The 15,704-nt window shown below is 40.2% G+C and overlaps 1 protein-coding gene across 1 annotated transcript in view; it reads left to right on the forward strand.

Moving 5' to 3' along the window:
- The window catches only part of NIBAN1 (niban apoptosis regulator 1), a 151,584-nt gene that overhangs the window by 76,142 nt on the left and 59,738 nt on the right, over positions 1-15,704 (forward strand). Inside the window, exon 5 of the mRNA XM_047840839.1 lies at positions 167-334. Within this exon, the coding sequence (XP_047696795.1) occupies positions 167-334 (168 nt within the window). The remainder of the gene's footprint in view (positions 1-166; positions 335-15,704) is intronic.

Raw genomic sequence — 15,704 nt, forward strand, 5'->3', positions numbered from 1 at the left:
TGCGGAGCCCGATGCAGGGCTCAAACTCACAAACCATGAGGTCATGACTTGAGCCGAAACCAAGAGTCAGACCAAGACTGAGCCATCCAGGTGCCTCCTGAAGTAAGTATTTTAAATAAAAGATAACACGTTTTAAAATGTCTTTGTGTTTTCAATGTTTCTTTAGCATCCAGTGAGAAGGAGAACGCTCAGCCCTTTGTGGTCGTGCCTAAGGAATTCCCTGTGTACCTGTGGCAGCCATTCCTCAGACACGGCTACTTCTGCTTCCACGAGGCCGCCGAGCAGAAGAAGTTCAGTGCTCTCCTGAGTGACTGCATCAGACATCTCAATCACGGTATGACATGGCTGTCCTCACATCCGCAGCTGGGCTGCTTTTTCTCAGGGGGCCTACTCTAGAATGATTCCTAGAAAGAGCCACCATTGTGCTGGCCCCTGAAAGGAGGAGAAGTCAAGTGAAAGCAGGAGTTTGGAGCCCAGGAGCGCCTCCACTTTGCTGGTTCTTGAGTCAGGTCTGGGAAGCCTCCATGAAACAGAATGCAGGGCACGTGTGAGCCGTACTTATCCATATAATTTTGTGCACAATCCATCCTCTTCCTTTTTCTTGATGTTTCTTGCTGAAACGACAGCAAGGATGTGCCAGCTGTCCCTGGCAAATTTAGTCCTTATGACATTTCTTGTGTTTTCTCTCCTTTGTATCTGAATAACTTGCTCAAAACTTTATGGTACACAAAATCACTTGGAGAACTTATTGACCACGGATTTTAGGGCCCCACCCTCAGATATTCTAATTCACTGGATCTATAGTGGAGCCCCGATTTTGCTTTTCTAACAAACTGCCGAGCGACGCTGATGCTGCTGGTCGTGGGCCACACCTGGAGTAATGTTGGCTTCACTTTGCTCTAGGTATGGATTTAATCAGTATCACGTCTATAATGGGAAAAAGACTTTTCATTGAGCTATGGGATGTTTTTGATGAATTGATGTGAATGCGGGGTTTTCTGGACTCCATGAAGTCTTCATTTACAGATAATTAATCTTTTTGTTCTTTGGCCGCCGGAAAGGCAGTTAGTCAAGTATCACCGAGGATGTACCCTGTGTCAGCCTCCATAGGTATTAAGAACAGAGTCATGAACCGTGCAGAGTTTCTCTCTCTGGGTCTATATTCAAACACAGAAGAAGGACCACAGGAGCACAAATTCACAAGATAACTTGATAATGTGCTGCAGAGTAATGGGGTGTTACTACACAGTGAAGAATGGAGTTCAGGACTTGAGGCTTGTCAGAGGAGGTCTTTTTGAGCGGGTAACTTTTGAATTGAGTCACCTTATCCATCAGTGCCTTTATTTCCTAATAAGGCTAATGTCATTGTATATTTTCTTTAGAGTTCTGAGGTTTCCCTGAGAATGTCAGTCCTCAAGAGCAAAAGTCACTAGCGATGTTTGTTGGTCTGTTCTTGATTCTAGCTCGTGTGTTGGTAGGAAGCTATGGGAAAAAATAATGTCACTCTATTTTGCTATAGCAACTCTGAGTAACAATGGTCACAATATTGGCTCATAACTGGTTAGGGACTTTATAAAAATGATACCCTTATTAATATCTTGCCTTGTGGTTTTGATGTTTTAGAGACAAATAATTGCCTAGCAATGCCCATTCCATCTAGCTCATTTTTCAACACACTCACACCTCTGTGTGCAGGGCCTTGGTCTAGTATGAACATGCTGTTGGCACTAACCATGCGAACCATGCAGTTTCACGCAGCAGAGAATGTTCTCTGCCTCGCCAGATGGGACTTGCTTCATTCCCCCTTCCATGTACATAATAGGAAATTCCCTGGGGAATTTTTGGATGTGATGTAGCCTGCATTCAGATTCCATTTATGGAAGATTTCAGTCAATTCAAAACCTAACTTTGCTCTCCAGTGTTATCAAAGGCACTAAGATAACAAGGTCTAGTCACTTGCTCTCATTTTATGTCACAGTCCTCTGTCCATAAACAACTTTCCCTCACTGAGGCTCTATGCAGACTTGCTGTGATGTGGCAGAAATTCCTGTAGCCACAGGCAGGACCAGAGACCATCAGAACATTGTAAGGAACAGTCTTTGACTGCCATGGGCCAGTGACCTCCCGGGTCTTTCCCTCCTCACTTGTCTTTCTGCGTTTTTGACCGCACAATGTACCACCCATCTTTACTGACTCACTTTTGTTGTTTCCACCTCTACCTGTTATTCACTGTGTGATCTTGAGTAAACCCGTAAGAGGTTCACGAACAGTGAACCATTCTTTTTTTCCATAATTACCAGAAGAGTCCAGAAATAGATGTAAAATTAGGGCCATGATGGGGGCCTGAAACCCTAAGGGGACGGTGTGATTTCCACTCTCAGGCAAATAGAGTAGGGCTGTCAGCCTGCTGTCTCTGCTCCACTGGCTGTCATGCCACAATATGCCGCTGTTGAGAACTAGGTCTGAGATATTCAGGCAGCTGGTGCTAGGCCATCATTGACTTTGTCCACTCACAAGTCTTCAGGGATCTTTTTTTCCTTTCCTTTCCTTTTTTAAAAAAGTTTATTTATTTTGAGGGGGTGGGTGGCAGAGACAGGGAGAGAGAGAGAATCCCAAGCAGGCACTGTTAGCATGGAACCCGACGTGGGGCTCAAACTCACAAACCGTGAGATCATGACCTGAGCTGAAATCAAGAGTTGGACACTCAACCGATTGAGCCACCCAGGTGCCCCTCTTTTTTCTTTTTCATTTTTATTGAAATGTAAATTGACATAACATGGTATTAGTCCAATACCATTAGTCCATTATGATATATGTATGTATATATATCATACAATGATCACCACGATAAGTTTAGTTAATACCCATCACCTCATGGAATTACAACTTTTTTTCTCATGATGAGAACGTTCAAGATCTACCCTCTTAGTGACTTTCAAATATATACTACAGTATTGTTAACTATAGTCACTACACTGTACATTACATCCCAGAATTTATTTATTTTATAACTTGAAGTTTATACCTTTGATTGATCACCATCACCCCTTTCCCTGCCTCCTACCTCCTGTCTCTGGCAGCCACCAATCTAATGCCTGTTCCTATGACTTGGTTTTGTTTTGTTTTGTTTTGTTTTTAGATTCCAAATGTAAGTGAGATCATGTAGTATTTGTCTTTCTCTGTCTAACATATTTCACTAAGCATAATACCCTCAGGGAATCTTTGAAGGAAGATCATTTCATTGCCTTTGTGGTAAGTTCCACCAAAGATGTCTGCCACTGGGGATTCCTAGGATACCTCCCTTGGTGCTCAAATACCACCACAACCCAGCCCACTTGCCCCAGGAATTCTGGGTTCAAACTGGTCCAGGTATCCTTGTCCATTCATTCTGAATCCAGAACCACTTCTCCTACTACTCCTTATGGGGTGGGTGTGTTTCCTATTTAATCTCAACAAAGGGCCTGATTTGTCTTGACAGATTCAATCTCGACACCTGGTTCTTGGACAATAAAGCTATGTCTTAGAGTAGGTTGGGGCAGACAGAGGGCTCTCTGCTCCTTCTTCCTTCAAGAGAGGGAGCTGCTTCTGGGCTCGTCAAATATTATTTACACTCCCAAGGTACATAAAGGTAGGGGTGTGTGTGTGTGTGTGTGTGTGTGTGTGTGTGTGTTGTGTTGTTTTGTTTTGTTTTTGGCACCTCTTCATTGAGCAGGCATAAAAACATTCCACAAGATTATTCTTTAGCAGAACATCCCACTCCAACACACTGGCCTAAATATCAAGCCCATTGCATAATATGTGCCCAGAGCAACTTCTTTCCTCTGTCCTTTTGGAATCACACTGCAATCCCTTGTCCCCAGTGAGGGAAGGTCAGGGTACTAAATGTCCACTTCCATAAAATGAGACTTACATAAAGCCAAGGTATTCTAACACAGTCCTGTCCTATTCTTTAGAACTTTAGTTTGAAAAATCTGGTCATTGTAGTTATAGGGTTAGAGTTAAAAACTCTTTTAACAAATACAGAGTTGTACATATGTGACATGGAATAATGATCATTATCAATGCAAGCCTGTCTTTTCAGCTCAGGATAATGATTCCTTGGCATAGGAATTTGCAGGAAGGAGAAAAGGTGTTTCTGGCAGGAGGAATAGTATGCGTGGAGGGTCAGGAAGAGAGTCAGAGCATGGATCATTAGAGAAAGTGAAAGAATTTTGTGTGGCTGGTGCTTAGAGAGGAGAGAGGATCCAAGTGGGGATGGGAAGATGAGCAGGATCCAGGCTATAAAGGGCTTTGCAATGGATATTAAGGGATTTGCACTTTATTCTAACAGCTAAAGGAAACTTTTAAAGGGTTTCAAGCAGATAAGTGACTCAGTCATATATTCATTTTAGAAAGGTCACACTGGCTGCTGTGTGGGCAGAGGATGGGAGAGTAGCAGGCTGGGATGCCAGGAGACCACTTAGGAAGCTTTGGCCGGCAACGGACGGGAGTAGCCTGCGCCAGAGAGCTGATAATGGAGATAGCGAGAGGTGGCTAGATAAGAGAGATATCCAGGAAGCAAAATGGACAGAACTTGAGGTTAGATGGTGTGGAGAGTGAGGCAGTGGGAGGAGTCCCAGCTGCTGCCATTCTCTGAGACGGCAGCCTTGCCTAAGAAGCAGGTTCCAAGGGAAGGAGGTAATGTAGTCAGTGTTGTAGATGCCGAGTTGGAAAAGTCCATGAACATCCAGGTGAGGAAGTCTCATAGACACGTGGACAGGGCTGGAGACGAGGACAATCTGGGGAAATCAGCAGTCTTTGTGCCATCATTGAAGCTGTGGCTGGCTTTGTAGGAAGGCTGTGGTTTGCCAGCCCCTCAAAGGGAGACCGGCTTTTTTTTCTATGTATCCCCATTGCCAGCAATTGTCCAAGGGTCTGGTGTCCGGTAAAGGCTCTGTAAATATCTCAATCCTTCATCCTTTGGTAGTTACAAATACGCTCATGTGTGAAAAAGCATGGAGCATGTATGTTGGTGCAGCTTAAAAATGTTTGTATGTAAAATCTGTAAACATTAAGTGAAATGGGTTGGTGCTTTTATTCACTCACTACGTGGATCTGTGATTTTACTATTGAGCCTGTAGGCAGCAAGCTCATCAGGAATATAAAACCTTTGTGAAATTCAGTGGCTCAGTTAGGGTCTCTGACTCACCCTCTTCATACAGATACATACTTAATTGCCAGTGTCTGTTCTATATTTTATTTCAAGTTCACTGCTACCAACCTGCTTTGGGACTCATATATAAAAAACATTCCCAGAGGCTTATGGTTGATCTTATTTTTTCCAATTACTGCCACTTCCTTCTATAGGTAACAGTCAGATAAATCACCTGTAAGCACAATTTTTGATTAAAATCCTTCAGTGGGCATGGCCATTGTCACAAAGATGAAACATTTCATTCCAAGGCGGCTGGCTGGCCCTGATTTACTGTATTCACGGGCACAAGCCACCACTCTCCCAATCTTGCTGCCTTACTCCTCCCGCCTTCTTTGAATCAGAGTGTTACTTGGATACCTTTGGCTTTGCATATACCTCAAATACCTATGCCTCCTTTCTCCCTATTCCTTGCTCCTTTGAGAACCAGCTTCAGTCTGACCCCTGCCATGAAGACCCCAAGGTTAACTTCTCTAGCACCTGTTATCTGCCCCCCTGATTGGAAACTGTCTATAGTTTGCCTCACATTTTTCATTTTCACATCTCCTTGTCCTATTTCTCTCCCTCTATTTCAAGTCCCTCAAGGGAAATCGTGTGTCACCCTTGTATCCCCATGCAGTGCTCAGGCAAGTATCTTGTGTTTCATAAAATGGCTCAAGGACATGAATGAATTAATAACCTACTGCTAAAATAAAGCTGACTTCAGAATTGAAGTGCGATTTTAGAGACGATAATTGTAAATGTGGCTTGGCCTATTTCAAAACCACACTGGCATGAGTGACTGAAGGAATTTGTCAACACAAAGCCTAAAGGGTTTGAGGAACAAAAGAGTCTGATGTTAGAAGGCCACCGTCGCTGGATGAATGGTGATTCTGGAAAGGAGGGGGACCGCTGGCAAAGTTTTCTTCGACGGTACTGTGCTAGCTTGAAGGACAGCCAGGATTGCCACTCACCAGACACTGTTGTCTTCATCATCTTGAATACTAAGAAAGAGGGGAGAGTGAACTATCTGGGAATCAGGAGGGCACATGGGTTGAAAAGTTAGTATAAAAGAAGAGCCCAGAGGATTTGGGGAAGAAGAGCAGAATCATGTAATGATGCCCTGCAAACCTCTGTTTCAAATTAGACTGTTCAATCACTTATGACAATTGTGACATCCCAGAGTGCCTGTAATGGAGTGAGTCAGGCTGAATGTGAAGCTGTCATGGTGATTAAACTTTGGAATTGGTTGCTGTCAGGATTGACTGCTTTGAGCTCTTATCCCAGAAATCCCACGTCAAATCAAACGCCTCTATTAGATTTGGTTTTGACACTTGCACACTTTCAGTGTTCAGTAAATGTTGCTGAATTAAACTGAATTTTAAAACAGAAAAAGATCTTATGATTCAAGTAAATAGAGCAAACCCTTTCTGGTGTGTTTATTTGAACATGACGTTTCATGCTCTCCAGTACTCACCAGTGGATCTCGGGTCTGTTTTCACTAACGTCCCCTTGGAGCAGTGTCTCCTCAGCCTATTATCACCTGTGAAACAAGTTCATTACTTGAGGGACTAAGTGTCTGATGTGGACATCAACCAGTTTTAACTGAAACTGTACAATGCATTTTATGTTGTTATATATGAAAAACATACTTAGGAATTTGTGGCACATACTTATATTTACAGACACACCTATCTCTGTGTCAGAAAATTCTAACTATGCGTGGGATCTTCTGGACACTTTATTAGAGATGAATGTTTGGACATACATAAATATAAGTACAACTTTAATAAACATCTCTTTGCATGCTTTTACTTATAAAAAGTATTCTGCAGTGTACTTTTGTTGCAATGTATAAAAACCTATATACACCATAAAGGAAAATGCTTGCTAAATTACTGTTTAATAAGTAACTCGATATCAGTTTCCAGTTTTCATAGGACTGACCCAAGGAAATTCTTCCCAAAGATTCTCCCCGCTTGGAGATGACCTTCTCTCCTTGGTTTTAGTCTGTGCTCTTTGCCTCACACAGTGAATGCTGTACAAATTACAAATATTTCTCTGTCCCTTTGTGAATATGCCATTTTCTCTAAAGGAGTTATCACTTCCCCCTTTCTGACCTTTGCTTATTGTTTATACAAAGCTGACTTTGGAAGAGACCTTAGTGGTCACCTATTCTAACCCACCAGAATTCATTTATGATAAGGCTCAAATAGTGCGTCACTTGCCCAAGGACACAGCTGGTTAGTGGTAGAGGACTAGTTGTTCTGACACCTAGTCCTTGACATCTATTGTCTTTTCAGCATTCTTTTTAGGAGACTCATCTTTTGGTCCTTTAAAACACAAAACTATTAAATCAGACTACCTTTATGATACATTTGCATGACCCAAACGTGGGTTATGTCTGGTTTCTTGATAAGTAGTTCTATCTGAATTTAACTCGGTATATTGTATCTTTTAGTTTAGATATGCTCTGAAGATAAAATATTTGGTAATGTAGCTTGTTTACTGGTTAAATTTTGTGTATGATAAAACTATATATGGTTTTATATAATTTAAATAAAAGCTGGTTTGTAAAGGAAGATTATGCTGCTTGTGAGGACATGGGTTGGAATAGTCTAAAAATAATACACCTAAAATAAACCAGACAGAGAAAGAAAAATACCGCATGGTGTCACTTATACGTGGAATCTAAAAAAAAAAAAAAAAAGTCAAACTCACAGAAACAGAGTAGAAAAGTTGTTGCCAGGACTGTAGGGTAGGGGAAATAGGGAGAGGTTGGTAAAAGGGTACAAACTTTCAGCTATAAGATGAATAAGGTCTGAGTATCTAATGTGAAACATGATGACTATAGTTGATAGTGTTTTGTATAATTGAAATTTGCTAAAAAAGTAGAATTTTAAATGTTCTAACCACCCCCCCAGAGATAAATACACAAAGTGTATACTATATACATATATATATACATATATATACTATATATATACTATATATATATACTATATACATATATATACATATATATACTATACATATATATAGTATGTAGTATATACGTAGTTACCAAGATGTACCTATTAGATATCTTATAATTTTATATGTCAGTTTTGCACCTGAATAAAACTAAAGTAAAAAGCCAAAATGATAGATCTAAATGTGTTTCATTCATATTATTTATACTTATGGATACACTTAAATTACTCAAATCTCTCAAAAACAGTCTAAGAATTGATACTGAAAGAATAGGTCTCCATCAGAGACTAGAATCACGAGAAATGTTTTCTCTCAGCCATTTAGCATTTATCACCACCAGTACCTACGTATATAGTCTTCCGTTTATCTGTTACCTGAAGCTACATTGCCATGGAACTACTGTTGAACACGTCTTTTGGCCTGTCCAGCAAATGTTATCACCTCAGTGAAACCACTGATTCTTGCTCTTCACCTCCCCTTCCTACTTCTTTTTTTTTTTTAAGTTTATTTATTTATTTGAGAGAGACAGAGACAGCGCAAGTAGGGGAGGGGCAGAGAGAGAGCAAGAGAGGGAGAATCCCAAGCAGGCTCTGCACTGTCAGTGCAGAGCCTGATGCAGGGCTTGAACCCATGAAGCCATGAGATCATGACCTGAGCAGAAACCAAGAGCCAGGCTCTCAACCGACTGCGCCACCTAGGCGCCCTCCCCACTTCCTACTTCTAATGAACCAAGTGGTTATTTTGGTATGAAGATCTAAAGGTTGTGTTATGATGGTAGCTAAGGGTGACAAATTGGAGCAAATATAAAAAAGATTAAACAAGCAGAGAGTTGAAATTAATTCAAGTGAAGTTATTTGTCTGTGTTATTTGGACTGGGCACATTCCAAAATTACTGGACAGTTTTTGATGTTATTATGACTGATTTTGGCAAAGCTTGACTAACTTTCAAGGGTTTTTGTGTTTGTTTTTTTAACTTGTGGGTGGAATATGGTAAGATGGAAATGATATAGCAAATGAGATGGCTGTTTTAATACGTGGCTGTGTAATCAACATTATAAAAGAACTCCATTTGGCATATGTTCCTAGGTTTCTTTTTATTTATTTATTTTTATTTTTTGATGTTTATTTATTTTTGAGAGAGAGAGAGAGACAAAGCATGAGCAGGAGAGGGGTAGAGAGAGACAGAGACATAGAATCTGAAACAGGCTCCAGGCTCTGAGCTGTCAGCACAGAGCCCAACATGGGGCTTGACCACACAGACCACAAGATCATGACCTGAGCTAATGTGGATGCTTAACTGACTAAGCCACCCAGGCGCCTCCTATATTTCTTTTTAAAATCAACATGCAGGAGGAATTTGGAGCTTGTAAGATGGAAGAGAACCATGTTGGGGCTGTTGTTCATTCTATTAGTTGTTTGGAGTTGTTTTGTTCTTTTTTTTTAATTTGTTTTTAATGTTTATTTATTTTTGACAGAGAGAGACAGAGCATGAGCAGGGGAGGGGCAGAGAGATAGGGAGACACAGAATCTGAAGCAGGCTCCAGTCTCTGAGCTGTCAGCCTGATGTGGGGCTTGAACTCACAGACCACGAGATCATGACCTGAGCCAAAGTTGGACACTCAACCAACTGAGCCCCTGGAGCTTTTTTCTTTTTTTTTAAATTAAACATTGACTAGCTATAAAAGAATGCTTATGAAGTATGCAAAAGGTTTAAAGAACATTACTATCACCTCTGTTATTTCTCATGTGCCCCCCTTATCCTATTACCTTCTTTTCCCTTTGAGAGAGCACCATCCCAGATTTTGTATTTTGCTTTTCTTCATAGCTTTATTGTATATATTTAATCATTCTGCATGTTTTTAGACTTTATCTTGTGGAATTTTGTTACACACCTTCTTTCATGACTTCCTTTTTTTCAATATTTTACTCCATTGATTCACTCGTGTTATTGCTTATGGCTGTATTTCATTGATTTGCATGGCAAAATATTTTCCATTGTATTAATGTACCATAATTTCTAGTATCCATTTTACTCTTGATAAGCATTTGGGTTGTTTCCATTTTTTGTTACTAACAGTGCTGCTATGAACACTTTCTGTTTGTTGCTGGTTTATAGAAATATAATTTTGAACTGATTTGCTCATATCTCAGGGGATGTTCACTGATGTTCACATCAGTGTTGAGTGTATTTGGCCTGCAATTTTGCAATGACATTTTGCCATCAAGGTTATTCTCCTTTTTTAAAAATAAAGTTTATTTATTTATTTATTTTGAGGGAGAGAGAGAGCATGTGCATAGTGGGAAGAGGCAGAGAGGGAGGGAAAGAGAGAATCTCAAGCAGGCTCTGTGCTATCAGCATGGAGCTCCCTGTGAGACTTGATTTCACAAATTGTGAGATCACGACCTGAGGCGAAATCAAGAGTTGGATACTTAACCAATTGAGTCACCCAGGCACCCCATGTAGTTATACCTTTTCTATTTATAATATTGTTGATCTGTATCTCCTCACCTTTTTTCTTGGTCAGTCTTACTAGAAATTTGTCAATTTTGTCAACTTTTTTTTAAAAAAGAAACAAGTTTGGATTTTGCAGACGATGGCATATTTGTTTTCTATTAGGTGAATTTCTGATGTTATCTTTCTAATTGCCTTTTTTTCTATTTCCTTGGGCTTTCTTTTGCTTGTTGTTCCCCATCCCTACCCCCCTCATCTCTTCAGGTAGATACTTAGCTCATTGTGAGGGTCTTAAAATGCTTGAAAATTCTTTGACACCTTTTCCTTGAGAAAGATGAAACCTAATTTTCCCTCTCTTGAATGTGGGCCAGACTTAGTGACTCACAAATAGAGGTGAGGTGTAGTAGTATGTTGAGTAGTAGCAGAAGTAGTATGTTGAGTTCTGAGAATAGGTCACAAAAAGAATAGCTTCTGCCTGGCTTTCTCTCTTTTGAGTCACTTGCTTGGGAAGAGCGGGCCACATCTAGTGAGAACACACGGCAGCGCTCTGTGGAGGGCCACGTGGAGAAAACTGAGGCCTCTTGCCAACAGCCAGCCTCAACATGGTGGCATGTGAGTAAAATTTCCTTGGAAGTGGATGCTTCTGTTGTCGTCAGGCCTTCAGATGATTGTAGCTTTGGCCAACAATGTGACTGCCACCTCATGAAACACCTCAAGCCACCACCCAGAGAGTTCCTGACCCACAAAAACTATGAGAAAGGATGAATATGTACCACTATTGAAAGTCGTTAGCTTTTGGAGTAATTTGTTTGTATAGCAATGGAAAAACTAATATAGTCACTAATCATCATCCTTTCTTCTGCTCTAATATAAGTATAAATGCTTTAAACTTCCCTTTACGTATTGTTTTAGCTTAATCTACAAGTTTGGATGTGAAATGATATTTCATTATCATTTTTTTTTTTTAATGTTACTTGAGAGAGAGAGACAGAGTGCAAGCTGGGGAGGGGCAGAGAGAGAGGGAGCCACAGAATCTGAAGCAGGGTCCAGGCTCTGAGCTGTGAGCACAGAGCCCGATTTGGGCCTTGAACCCACAAACCGTGAGATCATGACCTGAGCTGAAGTCGGACGCTCAACCAACTGAGCCACGCAGGCATCCCTCATTATCATTTTTGCAGTATTTTTCATTTTTCACAGTCAGATTTAAATATTTTCTGATTTCCGTTATTATTTTTTCTTTAACTTCTGAGTCACTTAGAATTATGTTCCTTAATTTCCAACTATATATTGTGCATTTATTTTTTTTTTAAGCTTATTTATTTTTGAGAGCGAGAGAGAGCACACATGTGAGCAAGGAAGGGGCAGAGAGAGAGGGAGAGAGAGAATCCCAAGCAGGCCCTGTGCTTTCAGTGCAGAGCCTGATGCAGAGCTCAGTCTCACAAACTGTGAGATCATGACCTGAAATCAAGAGTTGGACACTTAAATTGACTGAGTCACCCAGGCACCCCTTATTATCGGTTTCTGGCTTAATTGTGCTGCAGACAAAAAATATGGTCTGTATGATATTCTTTTTTTTTTTTTTTTTTAATTTTTTTTCAACGTTTATTTATTTTTGGGACAGAGAGAGACAGAGCATGAACGGGGGAGGGGCAGAGAGAGAGGGAGACACAGAATCGGAAGCAGGCTCCAGGCTCTGAGCCATCAGCCCAGAGCCTGACGCGGGGCTCGAACTCACGGACCGCGAGATCGTGACCTGGCTGAAGTCGGACGCTTAACCGACTGCGCCACCCAGGCGCCCCTGTCTGATATTCTTTAAAATTGGTTGCACCTTGTTCTATGGCCTGTATGTGGTGTTCTGGGGGAGGGGGCCCACAGCCTAAAAAGCACCATGGGTACTTCTATACATTTTACAGTTGTATGTGTCCGTTAGCTGTAGTGTATCTTTGTGTCATTCCAGTCCTTTTTTTTTTTTTTAATGATTGTTTTCTACTATGCTAAATTTATCAGTTACTAAAGAGGGGTTTGTTAAAATCTGCCACTTGAAAGTGGCCATGAATGGTAGATTTTTTCCACTTCTATTCATTGTTGGATTATATTTTGTTACATATTTTGTAACATATACATGTTACTAGATGGATACTTATTTAAAATTTGTTTTAGCTTCCTGTGAATTGAATTATTTACCATTATGAAATGACCCATTTTATGTCCATTAATCCTATTTGTTTTCAAGTCTATGTTGTTTGATATTAATATAGCAACACTAATTTTATTTTTTTCATGGCTTACACAAATATCCATTTAATAAAAACATGACAGTTTCTTAAATGGAGCATTTAGTTTGCTTATATCTACTATAATTACCTATACTTTTGGTATTAAATCTATCTTATTTTGTGTTTTCCATATATCTCACTTTTTCTGTTTTCTTTTCTCTACATTCTTCCCTTCTTCTAGATTAGTACTGCACAATAAAAATGTGTATATTCTATTTGTTTTGTTAGCCTGCATAACTTAACGTCTCAAAAATTAATCAACATCCTCAACTTTCTCTCAAAATAATACAAGTAACTTAGAACACTAACTCCTGTAACATCCTCCCCCAACCCCCTCCCCGGCCGCAGAGTTTATAGGCTATTGTTGACTTGAATTTTAATTATCTTTTTATTTTGACTTTCCAATATATTATTTTTGCTGTTTCATACAGTTTTAATGTTTACCACATTTTTACACTATCTATGCTCACAATTTCTTCTTGCCTCTTAGACCTTCTATCTGGAAGCATTTTCTTTCTTCCTCACCTATATCCTGTAGAATTTCCTTTAGTTTGGGTTCATTCTTTCTTAGTTTTTGTTTATCAGAAAATGTCTTTACCTCCTCTTTGTTCAGAAAAGATATTTCACCACATGTGAAATCCTGGGGTGATAGTTATTTTTCTGTCACCACATTGACTATTTTATTCCACTATCTTCTGGCTTCCATCATTGAAGGTAAGAGATTTGTTGTTCTTTTGAAAGTAGTTTGATGTATTTCTCACTAATACATTTTCTTTGTCTTCGGCATTCTGCAGTTTCACGTGCCATAGCTGTGGATTTCCTGTTTATTTATACGCTTGAAATTTGTTGGTTTTCCTGAATCTGTGGATTACTGTTTAATAAATTTGGGAAAATTCTCAGACGTTATCTCTTTTTCTCCCTTTTCTCTATGTCTTCTCTTTGGAAGAAATCTGATAAGATACATATGATATAAACATTTTATATTTTTCATCTTTTTTTCTGTTTTTCCTGAAAAGTTTCTACAGATCTTTTTTCTCAGCTATATTTAAACATGTATTTATTTATTTTGAGAGAGAGAGAGAGTGTGTGACAGAGGGAGGGGCAGAGAGGGAGAGAGAGAGAATTCCAAGCAGGCTCCATACTCAGCACAAAGCCCAACGTGGATGGGGCTCGATCTCACCAACTGTGAGATCATGACCTGAGCCAAATCGAGAGTCGGACACTTAACTGACTGACCCACCCAGGCTCCCCTCAGTTATATTTAATCTGCTGTTACACTCGTTGAGTTTTATTTTTTAGTTGTCATACTTTTTTTTATTATTTCATTATTTTCATTCTTTTTCTAATCTGAATAGTCGTTTAAAACCATCTCTCTTTACTCACATGTTTAATTCTTTCTTTTATTTTAATGTCCATTTATTTTTGAGAGGGCGAGTGAGCAGGGGAGGGGCAGAGAGAGGGGGACAGAGGATCTGAAGTGGGCTTTGTGCTGACAGCAGAGAGCCCAATGCTGGGCTCGAACTCAAAAACTATGAGATCATGACCTGAGCCAAAGTCAGACGCACTGACTGAGCCACCCACGTACCCTAATTCCTTCTTTTATTTTAAAAACGTGTTAAACTTAACATACTTTATATTCCGTGTCTGCTAATTCCATTATCTGAGATCTTTGTGGGTTGTATTCTGCTAGTTCTTATTTCTGCTTGTTCTTGCTCATGGTACCTTATTAACTTGTGCACTTTGTGATATTTCATGGTAAACTCATATTTCATTGAGGCCAACTGAAGGTGAATTCCTCCAGAGAGGATTTGCGTTTCTTCTCACCACATGCTAGAGGGCACTACTAGATATTTGGAGCACTCAGCTAATGTGAATTTAGGCCATAAAGGTTGTGGGAACATGCTTATGAATATGATTTCTCAGGGGAAGTGTTTATCTCCTTTACTCAGTGCCAAGGTTTGACACAGGCAATGTTCCTTGTAATGGTCTAAAACCATGTATATGTGGGTGGTTTCTGCAATTTAATTGAGCACCTCATATGGATTGGGAGTACCCAGCATCCCGGAGACTATGTAAAGGGTAGCATAAAGTCATTGGCCTAAGGTTTAGGTTAAAGGCATTGGGTATGTTACGTCTTCACTTTTCTAAGCCTAGTTTCAAGGCTTGGCTTATGTGTTGGGGCTTTGTCTTAGTTTGCTAGGGCTGCTATGACAAATTACCACTGACTGGATGGCTTAAAACCCATAAATTCAAAAAGAAATGTTTTTTAAGTTTATTCATTTTTTAGAGAGAGAGAGAGAGAGAGCCCACAAGCAGGGGTGGAACACACACACACACAGAATCCAAAGCAGGCTCCAGGCTTCAAGCTGACAGCAGAGAGCCCAATGCAGGGCTCGAACTAACAAACTCTGAGATCATGACCTGAGCTGAATTTGGACGTTTAACCAACTGAGCCAACCAGGCGCCCCAAACCCCATAATTTTTTGTCTCACAGTTTTCGAAGCAAGATGTTGCCAGGGTTGGCTCCTGAGGGCTGTGAGAGAAGGATCTGTTCCAGGCTTCTCTCCTTGCCTTCTAGAAACATCACTCCTATCTCTGCCTTCATTTTCACGTGGCATTTTCCCTCTGAGCATGCCCGTGTCCAAATTTTGCCTTTTTCTAAGGACACCAGTCATCTTGGGCGAGGGGCTCAACCTATTCCAGAATGACCTCATCTTAACTAGTTAACATCTACAATGACCTTATTTCCAACTCAGGTCACTTTCTGAGACACTGAGGATCAGAACTTCAACATAGGAATTTTGGGGGAACACAATTCAACCCAAAACAGATT

Source organism: Prionailurus viverrinus, chromosome F1 (assembly GCF_022837055.1).
Source record: "Prionailurus viverrinus isolate Anna chromosome F1, UM_Priviv_1.0, whole genome shotgun sequence".
Lineage (NCBI taxonomy): Eukaryota > Metazoa > Chordata > Mammalia > Carnivora > Felidae > Prionailurus > Prionailurus viverrinus.